The sequence below is a fragment of the Poecilia reticulata genome, chromosome 6 (genome assembly GCF_904066995.2).
Source record: "Poecilia reticulata chromosome 6, P_reticulata-male-v2, whole genome shotgun sequence".
Classification (NCBI taxonomy): Eukaryota; Metazoa; Chordata; class Actinopteri; order Cyprinodontiformes; family Poeciliidae; genus Poecilia; species Poecilia reticulata.
The window spans coordinates 3,887,306-3,905,052 of record NC_088835.1 but is presented as its reverse complement, the minus strand read 5'-3'; the positions used below and the strand labels follow the sequence as shown (position 1 = coordinate 3,905,052).

At 39.6% G+C, this 17,747-nt stretch overlaps 1 protein-coding gene across 7 annotated transcripts in view; it reads left to right on the top strand.

The window, feature by feature from the left end:
* cadps2 (Ca++-dependent secretion activator 2) overlaps window positions 1-17,747 on the top strand; it is a 280,025-nt gene that overhangs the window by 165,425 nt on the left and 96,853 nt on the right. For all 7 annotated transcript variants that reach the window (XM_081607676.1, XM_081607675.1, XM_081607679.1 and 4 more), the window contains exons 14-16: window positions 7,073-7,174; window positions 14,671-14,734; window positions 17,601-17,724. In XM_081607676.1, coding sequence (XP_081463802.1) covers window positions 7,073-7,174; window positions 14,671-14,734; window positions 17,601-17,724 — 290 coding nt within the window. The remainder of the gene's footprint in view (window positions 1-7,072; window positions 7,175-14,670; window positions 14,735-17,600; window positions 17,725-17,747) is intronic.

Below are 17,747 nucleotides of genomic sequence, written 5' to 3'. Positions count from 1 at the left end.
TATGTAATTATGCATTTACTTCCTGTGTATCAGCTAGTTACTAAAGGAAGTGTTTTTTTAATTTAACTTGTTTTTACTGTTTTTGTCCTTTGCTCAGCATTAGGGTTTGTTCTTGGATGGTGGTGGTGGAGATGGTTATTTTAATACTTACCGTTAGACACAACTGTCATGCTTCTTGGTTGTCTGAAGGGAGATTCCACTGATAACTATTAGTTTATTAAAGGTTGTTGTTTGAAAGCATGAAGAGTTTGGAGCTGATCAGCTGGATGTGAGTGAGCGTTCTGCAGGGTGGAGGTTTGATGAGGTGGAACCAGGGTTAAAGGAGCATTACAGGAGCCAGGAGAAGCTGCTCTCCTCCCTCTCACATGTCAAGTCAGATCTTCTGTTTTCTGGACCGTCCACAGCACACAGATACAGGATGTGACAGGGGTTTAACCTCCCCCAGCCCTGCACACATCAGCCCGCTGCATCCACAGAGGTGATTGGGAGGAGGAAAGTGACACATAAGATCACCTGCCACTCAGCTTCTCCTCCTTTCTGCACCTCCTAAGGTGAAGTGAGGTGAAGTGGCATCCACACCCAGCACTGTGCCACAGCATACACCGAGCCTCGCTGCTGATGGCTCCAATCAGCTGCCATCTGCAACAAACAGCCAAAGGGTTTGATGGAACCCGCAGGAGGATACGGTTCTTATCATTTACACTCCAGCAGCACCCAATGTAAACACACCACCAGAAGTCTGCGTAGATGCTGACTGTCAGGCTGACAGCCCCCCAGCCCCCACCCAGAGTCCCCTGAGCTGCTTGCTGACAGCAGCCTCGCCTACAACATGATCGCTTCATTTAGCAGCAACAATGTGTCTGATCCTCAACAAGCTGTCGCTCTCCGCTCTGCTGTGAGAGCTAACAAACCAAACACTGCGCTGTGCTGTGTTTCTCTGAGCTCCGGCCGCTCTGCCTCTGGCTTTCTGCCAGACGGCTTCCTCAGATATTTATTTTCTGATGTAATTCGATTGCTGGGAGGTGAAGGCTGCTTCTCATTTGGGGCACAAATTGAGTTTCATGTATCATTTTGAAAGCTCATGATGAACTCATTTTTTTCATGGAAAACTGTTCGTCTTCCAACCAATTTGTTGGAGTAACCGCCGTCACACCTTGATGAGGAGAGTTCTCTAAGCTTTTGTTTTCATTCCTTTGTCTGGGTTTTCATGGCTTCTTGGAAAACTTCATAAAATGACTTGTCAAACCTTTTTTAAATGTGATTGCTTGACTTGTTTTGTTCTTGACAACATTTAGTCACTTATTAAAAAACTCAATGAGACTTTCCATTCCATGAGGATTTAGTCAGAAAAAACATTACTGTAGCTTATTATTTACAGCAAAAATAACAGAAAAATAGAAATAAATGAAAGCTGTCTACATTTTCTGTTTTTAATCTCGGTGAAATTATTATTGGTCGATGAGTCATTTTTTTCCCTGAAGTTTCTGTTGCTGGCATCACTTTCCAAGCTAAACTAATAAATGAAGCAGCATTAGCATGTGTGGGTGAGGAATGGTCCAAGCAAACAGTATGCTGGGAAACATCTTCTTGGAAAGTGGATCCACAGTTCAGTTATGTATTTACATTAAATGTGTGGTGTATGATGTTGGATCCATTAAAAGTGAATTTGAACAATTTGAACAGATTTTGCTACATTAGCTTAACGATCACTTTGAATCTGTTCTGATTTAAAATGAGGGAGGGCTGTAAAACAGATCAGTCAGTTTTCAGTTTTACATCCGACCCAGGGCATCAGACTGATCATTTGAGCAACAGGAACAACCGGAATTACAGGACAGCTGGCTTTAACTGGGGCCCAGGGCCCAGGCTGGAGTCAGGGTCAGACTTCCATCTACCAAGCTCTTCTCACTGATCGCACACCCATCATGTTTTTATTTGTCAGTCACATGGTGGGTGGGGGTGGACGGGTGGGTGTTACAGAGTGAATAAAGCTCCTTCCACATGAAAACCAGAATACACACTCACACTTATTCCCTTGGGATTAAGCAGCGCTTGTTAAATATGCTCAGGGAGTGGTAACGCACTGACAGATTTTGAGAACAACAGATTTTATAATATGTCCTAACAGGTGCTTATGTGCAAAAAATCTCTGCTCTCATTATTGAATAAATGAAGAGGAATGATGAAGGTGGTCTCACACAGTCACCCATCCAAACACATGCTTTTCAGGCCTAATTTGTTGCATTTTGCTAGATGCATTTCAGAAATATGTTTTAATGAATAGCCAATCACATCATTTTTCTCAAAGCTGAAATACTTTCTGTATATATTAGTTGCTGTACTGTTCCACTGAAAGTGATCATTTTATTCAGTTTTGCATTTTATCTGGATTTTTTTTAGCTAAATGTCCATTGTTTAATCACAAACCTCTAATGTATGTTTTTCCTGACAGATGCACAGATTGTTTTGACAGAATCAGATTTAAACACAACAAGTACATTATAGATAAGTAAAACAATTTTTTATGGCTATGTTGAAGCAACACTGCTGTGTTTTTCAGCATAAAGCTAAAGAATAAATGTGTTATTGCCATGTTTGGATGGATGAAGAATCTCCTGAATTCACGTAACTGTCCCAAACTTTCTGCTGCTTTTTTTAATCCTGCTATTAGTTTCGACTTTGGCTAGTTGGGAACACATGAACAGAAGCTGAGCACTGTTGTTGGTACTCAAGGCGCCATGGTCAGAGGCTGAACCACTGAAGGCTTTTATAAGAACAACTCATTAAAAGACAACCTCTGTGCGTCTCCCCTCCGGCAGCCGCGAGTGCCGTTTAGAGAGGCTGCTTTTCTCTTTCAGCCATGTAGAGAAAGCCCAGAAAGTCAAGGCTGGTTGCTCTGAGTACTGATTGCATTTTTTCCCTTTTTCACCAGAGTGCCTATTCAGACGAAGGCAAGAGGGGAACGGAGGATTTAAAAACATTAATGAAGCATTCAACTAACATTTTTTTCCCTTCTTCTCTTGCTGACAGCCAGATGGGTTGTGAGGAACGAGATGAGTCGGAGATGCTCCTTGTTTGATTGGTTGACTCTGAGGTCATGCTGGAATGTGTAGCAGCTTGATTGGTTTGTTTGGCGAAAACAAGCTATTCCGACTTGTAAGAAAGAGAATGAAAGTGAAGGCAAAGACGAACCCTGAGCTGTTTGAAATCATTTTCATTATTCCTGTAATCTTTTCTAACTGTGTCTTTTGCTACTTGATGTTTCAAGCGCCGTGTCTTGTTTTGCTCAGGATGCACAGCACATCAAAGGCAGTCTGAATGTATAACATCCTCAAATAACTCAGAATTTAGTGTTACATAGTCTGCTAACACAAATGAAAACTGGCATGTAAGCGCGGCATATATTAATGCAGGATTTTGAGTTTACACACATTGATTTTTTAAAATAGAAAATACAGATAAAATACAACAGGAGTCAAGTCAAACCAAAGAAACAAAGTTATTTCTGTCATGATGTAAAGATTTATTTCTGTAATTTTTTTTGTATTAAAACGCATATTTATTTCTTGTTTTGTCAATGACAATAATCCCCCTCAACATTTTGTGTGCTGTGTATTTGTGAAGCAATAAAAATGACCAGATTTGAAGATAAGTACTCTGTTATTCTATAAGTGATCAACAGTTAGGACATATACTCACCGGCCACTTGAGTTTCAGTAGGACATTAATGCATATGGTGAATTAACCAATCACATGACAGCAACTCAATGCATTTAGGCATGTAGACATGGCCAGGACGATTTGCTGCAGTTCAAACCGAGCATCAGAAAGAGTAAGAAAGGTGATTTAAGGGGATGGCACCAACGACCATTAGTATTAGTATACCATGAGTATTTCAGAAACTGCTGATCTTCTAGGATTTTCACGCACAACCATCTCTAGGTTTTTACTGAGAATGGTCCAAAAATAGAGAAAATATCCAGTGAGCGGCAGTTCTATGGGAGCAAATGCCTTGTTGATGTCAGAGGAGAATGGCCAGACTGGTTTGAGCTGATAGAACTGTGACAGTAGCTGAAATAACCACTCGTTGCAATCGAGGTATGCAGAAGAGCACCTCTGGATGCACAACACGTCAAATCTTAATGCAGATGGGCTACAACAGCAGAACACCACATCGGGTGTCATTCCTATCAGCTAAGAACAGGAAACTGAGGCTACAATTCACACAGGCTCACCAGAATGGGACAATAGAAGATTGGAAAAATGTTGCCCTGGATACAAGGAAGGAATCCATCCTTGTATCAACGGTTCAGGCTGGTGGTGGTGGTGCAGTGGTGTGGGGGGTATTTTCCTGGCACACTTAGGGCCCATTCATACCAACTGAGCATCGTGTTGATGTCACAGCCTACCTGAGTATTGTTGCTGACCATGTCCATCCCTTTATGACCACACTGTACCCATCTTTTGATGGTTACATCCAGCAGAATAACGAGCCATGTCATAAAGCGCGAATCATGTCAGACTAGTTTCTTGAACACGACAATGAGTTCACTGAACTCGAATGACCTCCACAGTCACCAGATCTCAATCCAATAGAGAACCTTTGGGATGTGGTGGATTGTGCAGAATGTGCATCATGGATGAACAGCCGACACATCTGCAGCAACTGATGCCATCTTTTCAATATGAACCAGACTCTCTGAGGAATGTTTCCAGTATCTTGATGAATCTATGCCACAAAGGATTAAGGCAGTTCTGTAGGCAAAAGGGGACCCAACTCGTGAAATGAAGCAGTCAGCGAGTGAATTATGATGAGGGTTGATAATCATCATAATTTTTTATTTGTTTATGTAGTTAAACTTGATATAATACAGGACTGAGGATGCTCAGAAAATGGTTCTGCCTTTGTGTTTGTAAGACAGTGCTTTGAGAGTTGAGGTGATTCGAAAATCAAAACTGCAGCAGCATATGAGACTCGGAACCATTCTGAAGAATTACTGCATGTCTCAATCCAGCATCAGAAGATGTGAACGATTGTTCATGCCTGACATATTCAAACTGATGCAAACATTCATGTCACCTTTATGTTCATAACCACATGAGTTATTTCTGAGGTTCAGTCCTGTTGCAGTATGGTTTGGACTTCAATGTGTCCATTTTGATTAATTAATTACATAGATTTTGACATGTTGCAAATGATGCTTCATGTTATAATTTTTAATGCAGTTAATCACTTTGTTTTATACATACAAAAGCCCCGAGTCAAAACCTGCATGCTTCTGGTGCACCCATAAATCTGATTCAGATTCAATTCAAATTGGTAATATTGGTAGAATTTATCAAGCAACATTGATTTTTGTTAAAGTAGGGTTAATTTTGCTTCAAAAAATGATCTGATGGGATGGAGAAGGTTGCACTAAAGGGAGTTAGCCTATTAGTAATGCTTTCATGCCTAAACATGTGACTCATTAGTCAAGTTTATTTGTATAGCATATTTCAGCAACTAGGCAGTTCAAAGTGTTTTACATGATGAAAACAAAAATCAACAATTGAAACATTACATTTTTCCAAGTGGCATCGTTACACATCAGAATGTTGATTAATGTTTCATTTATTATGGTTCAACAGAAACCCAGGTGGGTTTTTAGTCTAGATTTAAAGAATATTAGTGTTTCAACTGTCTTGTGATTTTCTGGAAGTTTGTTCCAGATTTGTGGTGCATAGAAGCTGAATGCTGCTTCTCAATGTTTGTTTCTGGTTCTGGGGATGCAGAACAGACCAGAACCAGAAAACCTGAGAGATGTGGACAACAGCAGATTTTTAATGCATTGTGGTGCTAAGCTGTTCAGTGATTTATAAACTAACAGCAGTATTTTAGTCTATTCTCTCAGTGGAAGGACTTTAGAACTGGCTCAAGTGCTCTCTCTTCCTGGTTTTAGTCAGAACACTAGCAGCAGCGTTTGGGATCAGCTGCAGCAGCAGCAGAGGGGGGCAGACATCCAAAATTTGAGTCATAACAGGTCAATTGAATATCACATTTTTTACGGTTGAAAAAGAAAAGTTGCCAAGTTTAGATTTAACTGAACTGATTACGGTAGTTTCCGAACGGTAACTGTAACAGTAAAAGGTCCAACAGAACCAGCACTATGAATGCTAAGTGTGTAGCAGTTGGGAGCATAGATGTTCCCAACGCTAATGTCAGCATCCACTGGCCACATTTCCAAAGAAGTTCCATGAATGATCAGGGCTTCCTGGAACACTGGTGTAGGTTTAACAGTACTTTGGACCGATAGGATGACTGAAGAACCTGAATAACAGATTGGAAACAATTGCAGCAAAAGAGGTTTTTGTATTATGTTTATTTTGTAAATATATTCATTTAAAATAAAATGTGAATAATTTTGAATAATAAATTATAGATCCTGCAATTAACTTGAATACAAAATTGACTGAAGTTCTATCCATTGACACACCGTCCATCAGTGATGTTAGGTTAGCCAGAGTCCCCTTGTCTCTCACCACCTGCAGTAGGTCAAAGGCCATCCATGTTAGGATCTGAGCTCATCTAACCACTTCCTCTCAGCTGTAGAGAAGCTGCTGCTCCAACAGACAACACCATGGAAGATGGTTGATAATAGTTAACCATCTTCCATGGTTAACTATATCCATGGGAGATGGATATAGATGGACTGCAGGGGACCTTCTGCCCCCTGCAGTCCAGAAGGTCTCAGCTTCCCTAGTAACATGAACAAAGGAAGAATTAGAAACTCAAAACAGCTGAGAATCGGAGTGAACAATAGTTTGTAAATTTGCTTGTCTAATTTGTCCACTGTAGGTTGAGATGAACTATTGGTTCACTTTGTAATATTAATTTAGCACATTTTCTTTTAAAGGAACACATGACATAATTGGTATTTTTGACTATTTCTTTACTGATTTTTAACATTATTCAAATGTTGTTTTTTTTTTGCATAAGATAAAATATTGATGAGGAGTCACCTCATTATAATTTGCCTCCATGCTAGGCTGATGGTTGCAGATTCAGCTCATAGTGTGCTGTTTGTCTCCTCAGGCCTGATGGGACAGGGACAGTGACTGTGGAGGAGAAGGAGCAGTTTGAGGCTGTCAGACATCGTCTCATTGTTCTATTGGAGAGCCAGATAACACACTTCAGGTATGAACATTCACACGACAGAAACAAGGTTGTAGTTCTTTCTAAAAATATTTTCAGACTTTCTTCCTAAAGCCAAAAGCTGATGGATGCTCTGAGAGCAGAAACATTTCCACAATTTTAAGGGACATGTGTTTGAACTATGACATGCACAAAATTGTGGTGGCAGCATATGAGGGTCCCAGGTGGAGTATGGGGGAGCAGGGGGCTGTGGGGATTGCCACTGTGCTGAAAATTTTAATCAGGAGCGCTGAAAATCACACTTGGGTGTGATAGCTTTGTGCTAGCATGGTGCAATCTTTAATCAGATAGCTCCATCCTGAAAGCTGAAGAAAGTGGTGGTACAATCATGGAGTAGGACTGCTGTGAGAAGATACTGCTGAGCCACACAGCATGGTGGGGACACAGGGTAGCTTCTCAGGGAATGAAAAAAATCACAGGGAAAAAAAACTATTTAGCAATCACTAAAAGCTTAACAGGCCGTGATTGTTTGCATGCTGAAGGAGGTTTTCCATTTTCTAAGGGTTTTTGAGGGTCAGAAAGTTCTTGTATGGTATAAAACAACTCTACTCTGAAAAATGTCATATGCATTTACTGTTCAGGATGTTTGTTAAATCTTCAAACAACTTTCATGTTTGCACTGCAGTCTATACTGCAGATGGGTATGCAGTATAGAAATTCTTTACATAGAAATATTTTCCATATAACACAATTCTGAAAAAAGTGTCTGACCTGAAAAACTATATAGAAGAAATGTAAAGCAGTTACACTAAGTCAATGTAAGTACAGTAAGTAAATGATGTAAGTGCTTTACATCATAAAACATAACACAAAAAATCATGATGAACTGAAAATGTCAAAGCAAGCAACAAACTTTACATTTCATGAAATTTTAACCTAAAACTGTCAAACAGGGGCTCGTTCATCCCAATGATAAAACAGACAAACACAGGCTCTTTCTAGCACATGCTCTGCAGTAGAGTTTATACTTATGGTCTGAGCTTGAGTCACAACCAACCCGAACCTGACCTGAAATTGCGTCTAATAAGTCTGGAATACATCCAGCATGGAGAAAACCAAACAGAATGCACAATATAAAGTTGAGTTAATCAACTTATTACAGTGTAAATAGAGGAGTTGATAGTTTAACCTGTTGAGGAAATAACAAAAAGTAGATAGGGTGCAGACGTTAATTAGACTGCAACAAGCACAGCGCACTGCATACGCACATGGCTCTGTACTGCTCTGCTTGTGCAGTAGCAGCGATGGGATGCTTTTTATCACACATCCCAGAAGATTTGCACTTTATTCACCCTGCAGCTACAACAAGCAACAAGATGGAGCTTGGAGACCTTAAGCAGAAGCTAAAACCAGAACTTACACTGATCATTTTACCCTTATGCAGTCTTAAGAGATGGAGTCATTTCAACCTGTGCGTGGTTCAGCGAGGTTCTATTGACCCATCCATCCATCAATCCATTTTCTTACACCCTTGTCCCTCAGTGGGGTCGGAAGGGTTGCTGGTGCCCATCTCCAGCTGACATTCCGGGCGAGAGGCGGGGTCACCCTGGACAGGTCGCCAGTCTGTCGCAGGGCAACACAGAGACACACAAGACAAACAACCATGCACACACACACTCACACCTAGGGGCAATTTGGAAAGGCCAATTAACCTGACAGTCATGTTTTTGGACTGTGGGAGGAAACTGGAGTACCCGGAGAACCGGGGCCAGGAATCGAACCCAGAACCTTCGTGCTGCAAGGCAACAGCTCTACCAACTGCGCCACTGTGCAGCCGTTCTATTGACCCCACAAACACTTTTACGTGTTTTTTTTATGTGTGTGTGCTTTCAGGAACTGAGGGTTTGACGGGACACCCCTTTGTTTCCTGGGGGAATAAAATAATAGCTACTGCAGTGTACGCAGAGCATTACAAGAACAAAGAACGGCTTTCAGTGAGGCTTCAGTCCTATCAACCTTAGTAAAGATCTGTCCAGAAGAATCAGATCGTTCCTGAATGTCATATTATTATATTGCACTTTGGTCACAGCGTTGTCCCATATTTGCGACACCTCAGTCAACACCTCCACACAATAATTCAGTGCATAAGTGACAACTTTATTTCATCGCAGATGCAACAAGTGTGTCTGTCAGTACAGCTAGCTTTGGTAGCATCACTTCCACGGAGCTCACCGCTTTCCTTCCAAGTGACGATAAAAATTGGACAAAGTCCCCACCATCTGTGAAAGCGAAGCGCTGCTGAATTTACATGTCGATTTATGCAGCGCTATTATATTACTGACGATCAGACAGACATATCCTCCCGCTCAGAGGAAACCACTGCACATGTCTTGGAGCTCCGTGTGCGAGTAAAGGTGGAGGCGATGGGTGACAACAGACACTAAGTCACGTTATTGCTTGGATTTTACGGCGCCACCTTAAGTCCTTGAACTTCACATTTTAACGGGAAAAAAAAAAGCTCAATGCGACTTGGATGTAACGAGTAACGCTACACTTTTGTAGAAATGTAGTAAAGTAAAAAGTACAGATACTTACTGTAAAATGTAGTGGAGTAAAACCCATTATTAAATCTACTTAAGTAAAGTACAGATGCACAAAAATTGTACTTAAGTACAGTAACAAAGTACTTGTACTTCGTTACTTCCCACCACTGCTGACTTGTCTCTTCAGGTGGTTTTTCAGCAATCCACACCTTGGGACATGAAACCAAAATAACTGAAATGGCACTTTTAAAACCAGTGGAGTATTTAAAATTAGCAGGCATAGAGATTTTTATTATTATTATTTGTAAGTTTGTATTGGTATTTATTCTACATTTCAAATTTCAAAAAACACTGCAGAAGAAAAAAAATCTGTCCTCTGAGAAGAACTACCTAAAACTTTTAAAATGACCCTCCCGATGACATAAAGCAGTGGGGGTATTTTAGCCCCATCAGCGGCACACAACAGGTGCAGGAGATTCATGTTCAGTGGCTGTTGAGACCTCCTAGCATCTGTGTGACCATTCAGCACCGCCATCCCTGTGTGAACTCATTGTGAGTGTGGTGTGAAAGCAACAGCCCCAAGACCTTGAGCAACACTCATCTGAATGGACCTGTGCCATTAAATATTCTGAAGCTTAGCACTTTAAACACTTCATGCCTCAGAGGGGCCCTCCATCTGGCCCTGGGGCAGAAAGGAGGGGCCAGTTGAGGGCCTGAGGGGTTTATCAGCGGGAGTCATTACTAACTCACCTCAGCAAGAGGCTAATGGTGGTAAACAATGGCCGAGACAGTGTTGGGATTAGGCTAATGTCCTTCCAGACAAAAGCAGGAGTTCCTCAGTTTGGTTTTGATTAGACGGAGCACAAAATAATTGAAATGAAATCTTAATTACATCTTATAATCTTTATTGCCTTTAATTCATATAACTGTTTATACCCCCATTAGATGGTAGTCTACCGATTACATGATTACATATGTTCTCAATTTGCCAACCTTTGCATTGAAAGAAATGAATGACAGAGGATGTTCTATTCTGGTCCTACTCACATGGCGTCCTAACTATTTTTATGGCCTCTATGCATGTTTTATGGAAACTTTTGAACACTTTGCTTTAATCTGTATGATTTTTAATGAAGATTTTCTACATGTGGAGCTTCTGCAGACAACTTGAAATGCTCCCCTCCTGCCCCATGTTTGACAGGGATCCTTTGCATTCTGACATCTGGAATTTGACTAGAAAAGCATGTAGGAACTATGAGTACAGCATCTGGATTAGCTGGAGAACCCTGTTTAGAAAGTTCCAATTGACCGACCTAAAAGTTTTCACACTTTATGTCCATTTCAGACAATTTGATTCAAATTCAGTGGGAACAGTATGATGGACTCTTCCTGTTCCAACATGACTCTGCATCAGTGCACAAAGCAAGATCCATAAAGATGAGTGAGTTTTGTGTAGTCTTGGTGTCAGCCTGATAAAACACCTTTAGGATAAAGCGTGAGCCAGACTTTCTTAAACAAGAAAGCTCAGCTTTCTTAAGCTGGATTTAAGAAAGCTGTTAAATTTTGTTGCTAACCTCTCCAGATGTAAAGGTGTTAAAATAAATGGGTGTGTTATTCATTTGTGTAATCCAATACTTCTGCCAAAATAGTGTTAATGTAAGGGTTGCACAGCATGTTATGACAAAATCAGTATCTTCATTAAAATTGTTTTATAAATGAACACTGGGGATGCAATATTTGTTCTGTTGTCATGAATCCACACTTTGCATGCCAGTAGGCTCCTCAGCCTGTTGGATGGAGTCTTACTGCAGTAGATGGCAACATGTGACTCAGACAATTGTGTGTAAGACAAAGTCAAAGTTGAAGAAAATGGTCTCTTGTAATGTATTTAAGCTTGGACTAAAATTAAGCTGTATTTCAGTACTATTTTTACTTTTATTATCAGTATTTGCACTGTGTGATTTTCCTTCCTTTATTGTCCATATTCCAATCTGGAGAATAAATAAATAAATACTGCTCTCAGTCTTGGTCTGGTTGCTGTTAAAAAAATGTTTTTCATTTCAATGAGACATGCCTGACATAAAGGTTACATAAAGGTTAAGACAATGGCGGTCACATATTATTGGAAGCAATAACATCACAATCCAGTTATCCAATATTTTTCAGCACTGCTCAGTATTTACTGAAGCTGAGGGCAAAGTGTGGAGAACAGTCTGTGATTGCTCTTGAATTAACATTATCAGCTAAAACATACAGGAAAATACAAGAATTTAGTTTGTATTTTTGTGACATTTTTCCAAAACAATTATTTACTGTGAGACAAAGTGTTGGTTGTCATGTTGCCTTTTTTTGTTTAGCTACAGTGGCCACTGTTACAAGCAGCAGAGAAAAAGTCACATTTAGAGTTTGTCAAATAGCCGAGTTCAGGTCTGGCCCTCCTCACAAACAAGGCATGGATGCCAAAAAACTGCATGATATACTTGAAAACTTTGGTCTGACTTAACATGTCAAGCAGGCAACACTCAATCAAGGACGCATTCTGGATTTGACTATCAGTAAGGGTGTGAACCCGTTTGATCATTTCTTTGTCTTTGAAAGTACATTGACTGACTTATCCAAATAGATGTTATTAAAAGACGTTCAACATTCAACACAGTCATTACAAACGTTCCACACAGCTGAAACTTTTAATCAAATCTACTCTTCCACCTCACTTCTATGCTGTAGCCTTGTAGATGTAGGTAACCTCCATTCTAAAATTTCAGATATAATTGATTCCATTTCCCCCATTAAATAGAAGATTGTGACTCGTAGGAAGAAATCTCCATAGATAAATACTCAACTAGTTAGAAGAGAATGAAGTCTCTGTAGAAGGGCAGAACCAAATTGGCATAAAACCTGCCTTTACATTTGTTATGAGACCTAAAGAGAAAGACTGTGAAGCTATCACTTAACACCATAACATGTAAGAGAGCAATTATTTGTTGAAATCATAAGCTAAAACATCAACAATGCTCGAGCTTTATTTTCCACAGTTGCCAGATTTAACAACCCCCCCTGTGACAGTAGCACCTGGACAAGGCCTGCAGTGAATGTACCAACTTCGTTACAGAGAAAATTCAAAATATGTTGGGTTAATCTGCACATCAACACTAAATCCAATATTAATGCTATTCCCAAACATAACAGATGCAGAGAAAATGGCTAGATTTTAGATATTAAACTCATTCCTCTCATCAGGTCCCCCCGCCCCCAGTCTTTAAAAGCATGATCAAAACCATTGATTAAAAAAAAAACATCTGGATAAATCACCACTTATCAGAATTACAGAACAATCTGAAATTTTGCATCATCAGCAAAATTATTTAAAAAAAACTTGTTTCAACAATTATATAGGTTCCTAGCAATAGGAAACTATTTAACCAACAGCTTTGATGTCCGATTTCCATGGTTACCACAGTATTATCAAAATGTCCAATGACATCCATATAAACACTGTCACAGTGCTGTTTCTCTTGGACCTCAGTGCAGCTTTTGGCACTGATGACTATGACTTATTATGAAACAGCTGAAGAACTGGCAGGACTCTCAAGTCCTCGGGGTTCCTAGGAATGAATCCCAAGGTTCAATCCTAGGACCCCTCTTATTCAATATCTGTATGCTCCCACTGGCTCAGGTTATAACAGGAGGTAAGATTAGTTACCATGGCTACACAGGTGGTACACAGCTCTACATTACCATGTCACCAGGTGACTCTGAACCCATTCAAACACTAAACATATGCTTAGAACAAATCAATGTGTGGATGTGCCACAACTTTCTCCAACTGAACAGAAACAAAACTAAAGTTATTATCTCTGAACAATAATATCTTCAGTCAGCGAATAAAGTCAACACACAGCTTCAGTTATTACAGCTGGAAACTAGAGATCAGGCTGATATCTGGGTGTAGAGATGGACTCTGACCTGAAACTTAAGAGTCACATGAGGACAGTTACAAAGTCGGCCTTCTATCAATCCAGAATTAAAGGACTAATGTTCCAACAAGATCAAGAGAAACTCACCCATAGGTTTATCTTTAGTCACATTGATTACTGCCGCAGTATCTTCACAGGTCTCCCTAAAAAAATCAATCCTCCAGCTGCAGCTGATCCAGAACGCTGCTGCTGGTGTTCTCACAAAAATCAGGAATATAGAGCACATCACCCAGTTCTAAAGTCCTTCCACTGGCTTACACCTGCTTAAAGGTTATTTCTAAAGGGAATTTGTCATCTGGCAAACAAGACTTATCAAAACGTATATTCTAATTGAATATGACTGTATTAACTGTAATTCTTTGTTTTAGTTATATCATATTTTTTGTGTTTTAAGCAGTCTACAGTACTTGAAACAAAAGTGATGTTTTAGTGGCTTCCATTTGACTTCATCACATATTTATATTCATATATTTTTGTGTTATGATTGCATACCTGTATTAAAACTTCAACTAAATACATTTTTTTATCCTTGATTTTTAATGAATTTTTCTCTTTCTCTTAAATGAACATCATGAACTCCTGACTTTATGAATGTGCTGAATTTTCAAACCAAGTTCATGGCTGGTTGTTTTCTTTTCTTTTCTTTTTTTGGTTGATTTTATTCGCTTAGTCGGATCACTTCTGTTCCTCAGAACAGAACATCTGCCTGTTGGTTTTTTTGTCTCATAAATGGGTGACCTGTGTGACCACTTTCCTTTGTTTATTAAGTACTGTTCACTTGTCAATTAGCAATGTGAAACCTTCATGAACTGCCAAATCTGTGTTCAGATGGAGACGAAGGTGAGAAAAGCTTCTTTCATCAAAGTAATTAGACAAAAGAAGGCAGCCATCTGTTTATGCTCTCTAATATGTACTATGCTTCTCCAATTTTGCAATCTTTCTTTGTCTGGTCTTTTCTGTATAGTTGTCCTTGAGATTGTTTCTTAATTTGATGCCCACCTCCATTTTTCATCTGCAGATACTGCTTTCCCTTTGGACGACCAGATGGGGCCTTGAAAGCAACACTTTCGCTTCTGGAACGAGTAAGGAAAACTCTGAAGTACTTTTGCTGTTTAATGTTTCTATTCTCAGGATCCCTACATGGATTCAGTCAGCTTTGAATCATAACACTGAGATTAAGGAGCTTCTCCCCAGTTGTACCTGCTGCCTAAATACATAATGGGTATATATAGTGGATTATATACATTTTTCAAAAGGATATCATAATATCATTTTGAATTTTTTTTTGAAAATCTTCTATTTCTCATTCTCTCTAGATAAATTCGATTCTGAACAGGGAAAGTGTCTGCACTTAGTACAATACACTTTTCCATTCTGCTGTTTGTCTTTGTGCAGACATGCTGGAACTTTCAGTCATAGCAGAGCTGCCTCTGCACTGCTGACTGACAAATCTGATGGCGCCAGTGGTGGAGACGTGTAAAAAGCCTTTAGATAAATTTTGTATCTTAATGCAGTTGCTTATTCCCTCACTGGAAAACTAAGAAAAATTCATTCTCTAGTATGATTACATTTATTCTAAGACTAAAAACACCAAAAAGCCTAATCCCTGGTGGCAGAATTATTGGTACTGCTGTCAGTAATTTTCTAAATTCAATTATATTTATTGCAATTATATTCCAAGTCACATCCATTCTAAAACAATTGGAGTAACCATGCAGTCAAGATCACTTTCTTATTTAAACTGGTTAATTTTTTTTTTTTTTAGAATACTTAATTTTGGATTTTTTAATAACATCACAATTATTAACTGACAGGACAAAATCTGTTCAGGATCCAGCAAAATTCAAATAATGAGACTTACTTAAAGTAAAATACATTTACAATAATAACACAACAACAAAAAGACAAAAATGACAGGATGAAGGAGGGTAAAGTGGGGGAGAGGAGTAATCAATACAGAGTGCTGAATCAGAGATAGGGTGAGAGACAGATGCTATCTGTATCGCTCATAGATCGATTACAGGAAGATCAGTCAATCCAATGTGCAGGTAGGCTTTTATATACCTTAAAAATGGTTGCCATATTTTATAAAAAGTCTTACTTCTATTCCGCATCCAACAGGTAATTTTCTCTAGGGTCACACAGCTATCGATCTCACAAAGCCATATTTTAATTGGAAGGGGGCGTCTGATTTCCATTTTGTTGGAATACATTTCTTAGCAATTGCAAGAAGGACTTCTGTAAGTTTCTTATCATAATTTGTCTTTAGATTGGAGTTCCTAAAGGTCCCCAATAAACAAATCTCAGGGTCTGTTGGAATCGCGATGTCATGGATGTCTGATAATGTTTCGCAAACCAAAAGCCCTGCAGTTTAGAGCAATGCCAGGTAGCATGGAGGAACGTTCCTTCTTTCATGCCACATCTAAAACAGAGGAGATATATTGGAGTTATATTTATGTAGTTTTTGTGGAGTAACATATAGCTGATGTAGAAAATGGAATTGTACAACCATATTTTCCGCACTATAAGGCGCACCTAAAAACCTTCAATTTCCTCAAAAGCCTTATAATCCAGTGCGCCTTATATATGGACCAAATATTGAGCCACAACAGGTCTAGCAACTACGGTAAGCAGCCGCTGACTTCATTTTCGTCCGCAGAAGAAGAAGCGCGCAATGCATGCTGGGATAGTTGTCAGAACGCTGGTTTGTTAATAAAGTTTGACTGACCTATCTACCTACCGACCATCTAGAATCAGGTCGTCTGCAGGTCATTTAGCACCACGTTCTCTACGAACATGCTGTGCGCAAACGGAGAAGGGTGACCAACGTCCGGCCACGCCCCGGCCCAGTGGCGGAAGGCTCTCCTCGCTGAACGGAGTCGGACTGTTTTGTTGACATTCTTTATGTCAACAAAGTGGCTTTAGATATTCATCCGGGAGCTTTGACTAGGGTTACCAAGGGACCAGCCCCTATACATTTAAGGGGGGTGGGGAGGGGCGTTGGGGGAAGAGAGACAGAGGCTGTGGTGGCAGCGTGTCGGTTAGTCTGTGTTACCCAGAAAGCAGTTGGGCACAATATCGCAACACCAACACCATGAGTGAAACAACGACTGGGGCAGCCTACTATATAAAGTACTCGGGGACCACTTCATTACACATCCACATTTGTAGAGTACAGAACAAATTGTGTCCCGTATAGGTTCAATACGGGATGGGCAGCAACCGTAACTGTAGCGTCTATTCTATGCGCCTTATAATGCAGTGCGCCTTATATATGAAAAAAGTTTTAAAATAGGCCATTCATTGAAGGTGCGCCTTATAGTGCGGAAAATACGGTAGTCTAAACCAGTGTTTTTCAACCTTTTTTGAGCCAAGATACATTGTTTTAATTGAAAAAATCATGAGGCACACCACCAACCAAAAATGGAAACAAAGATACTCTGTAGCCGCCTATATATAGTCATTCTTATCAAATTGTTTTGAATAGGAATAAAATAAACACAAAAATGTATTTTTATCACATTTTACATTTCTTATTTCAAATTGCACTTAACATGTCCACTTCAAAAATACACCTGTACAGCCACAACACTGTGGTGTTAAATTTAAAGAAGTTGTAGAAAACGCCAAAGTGTATTACAAACTAATCCACAAGCATCTTATAGCCGGAATACAGAAAATAATTCTTATTCTGAAAGAAGCAATAATATTTGGGAAACATTTCACTTCATATTCACTGTTACAATATGAAGAGTTGCATGTACAAAATGTCAATATCTGTATATTTTACCCACCTGGTGTGAAACCTGTGTTTGGATGAAAACAGCTGATTTCCTGACAGAAATTGAAGAAAGACAAAGCTCTTCCTCAACATCTCTGTCTCTCTCTGGTTTTAGTTTTTATAGTAGCCAGGCTTGAGAAGCTCACTTTACAACAATGTATTTTCAGGTACTGATGAAAGACATCACCACACCTGTTCCTTCAGAGGAAACAAAGAGACGGGTTCAGAAATGTTTGGAAAAGGCGTCCCAGATCAACTACAGTCAACTGATGGACTATGCTCAGATCAATGGTGGGAATTGTCAAAGCTAGAAC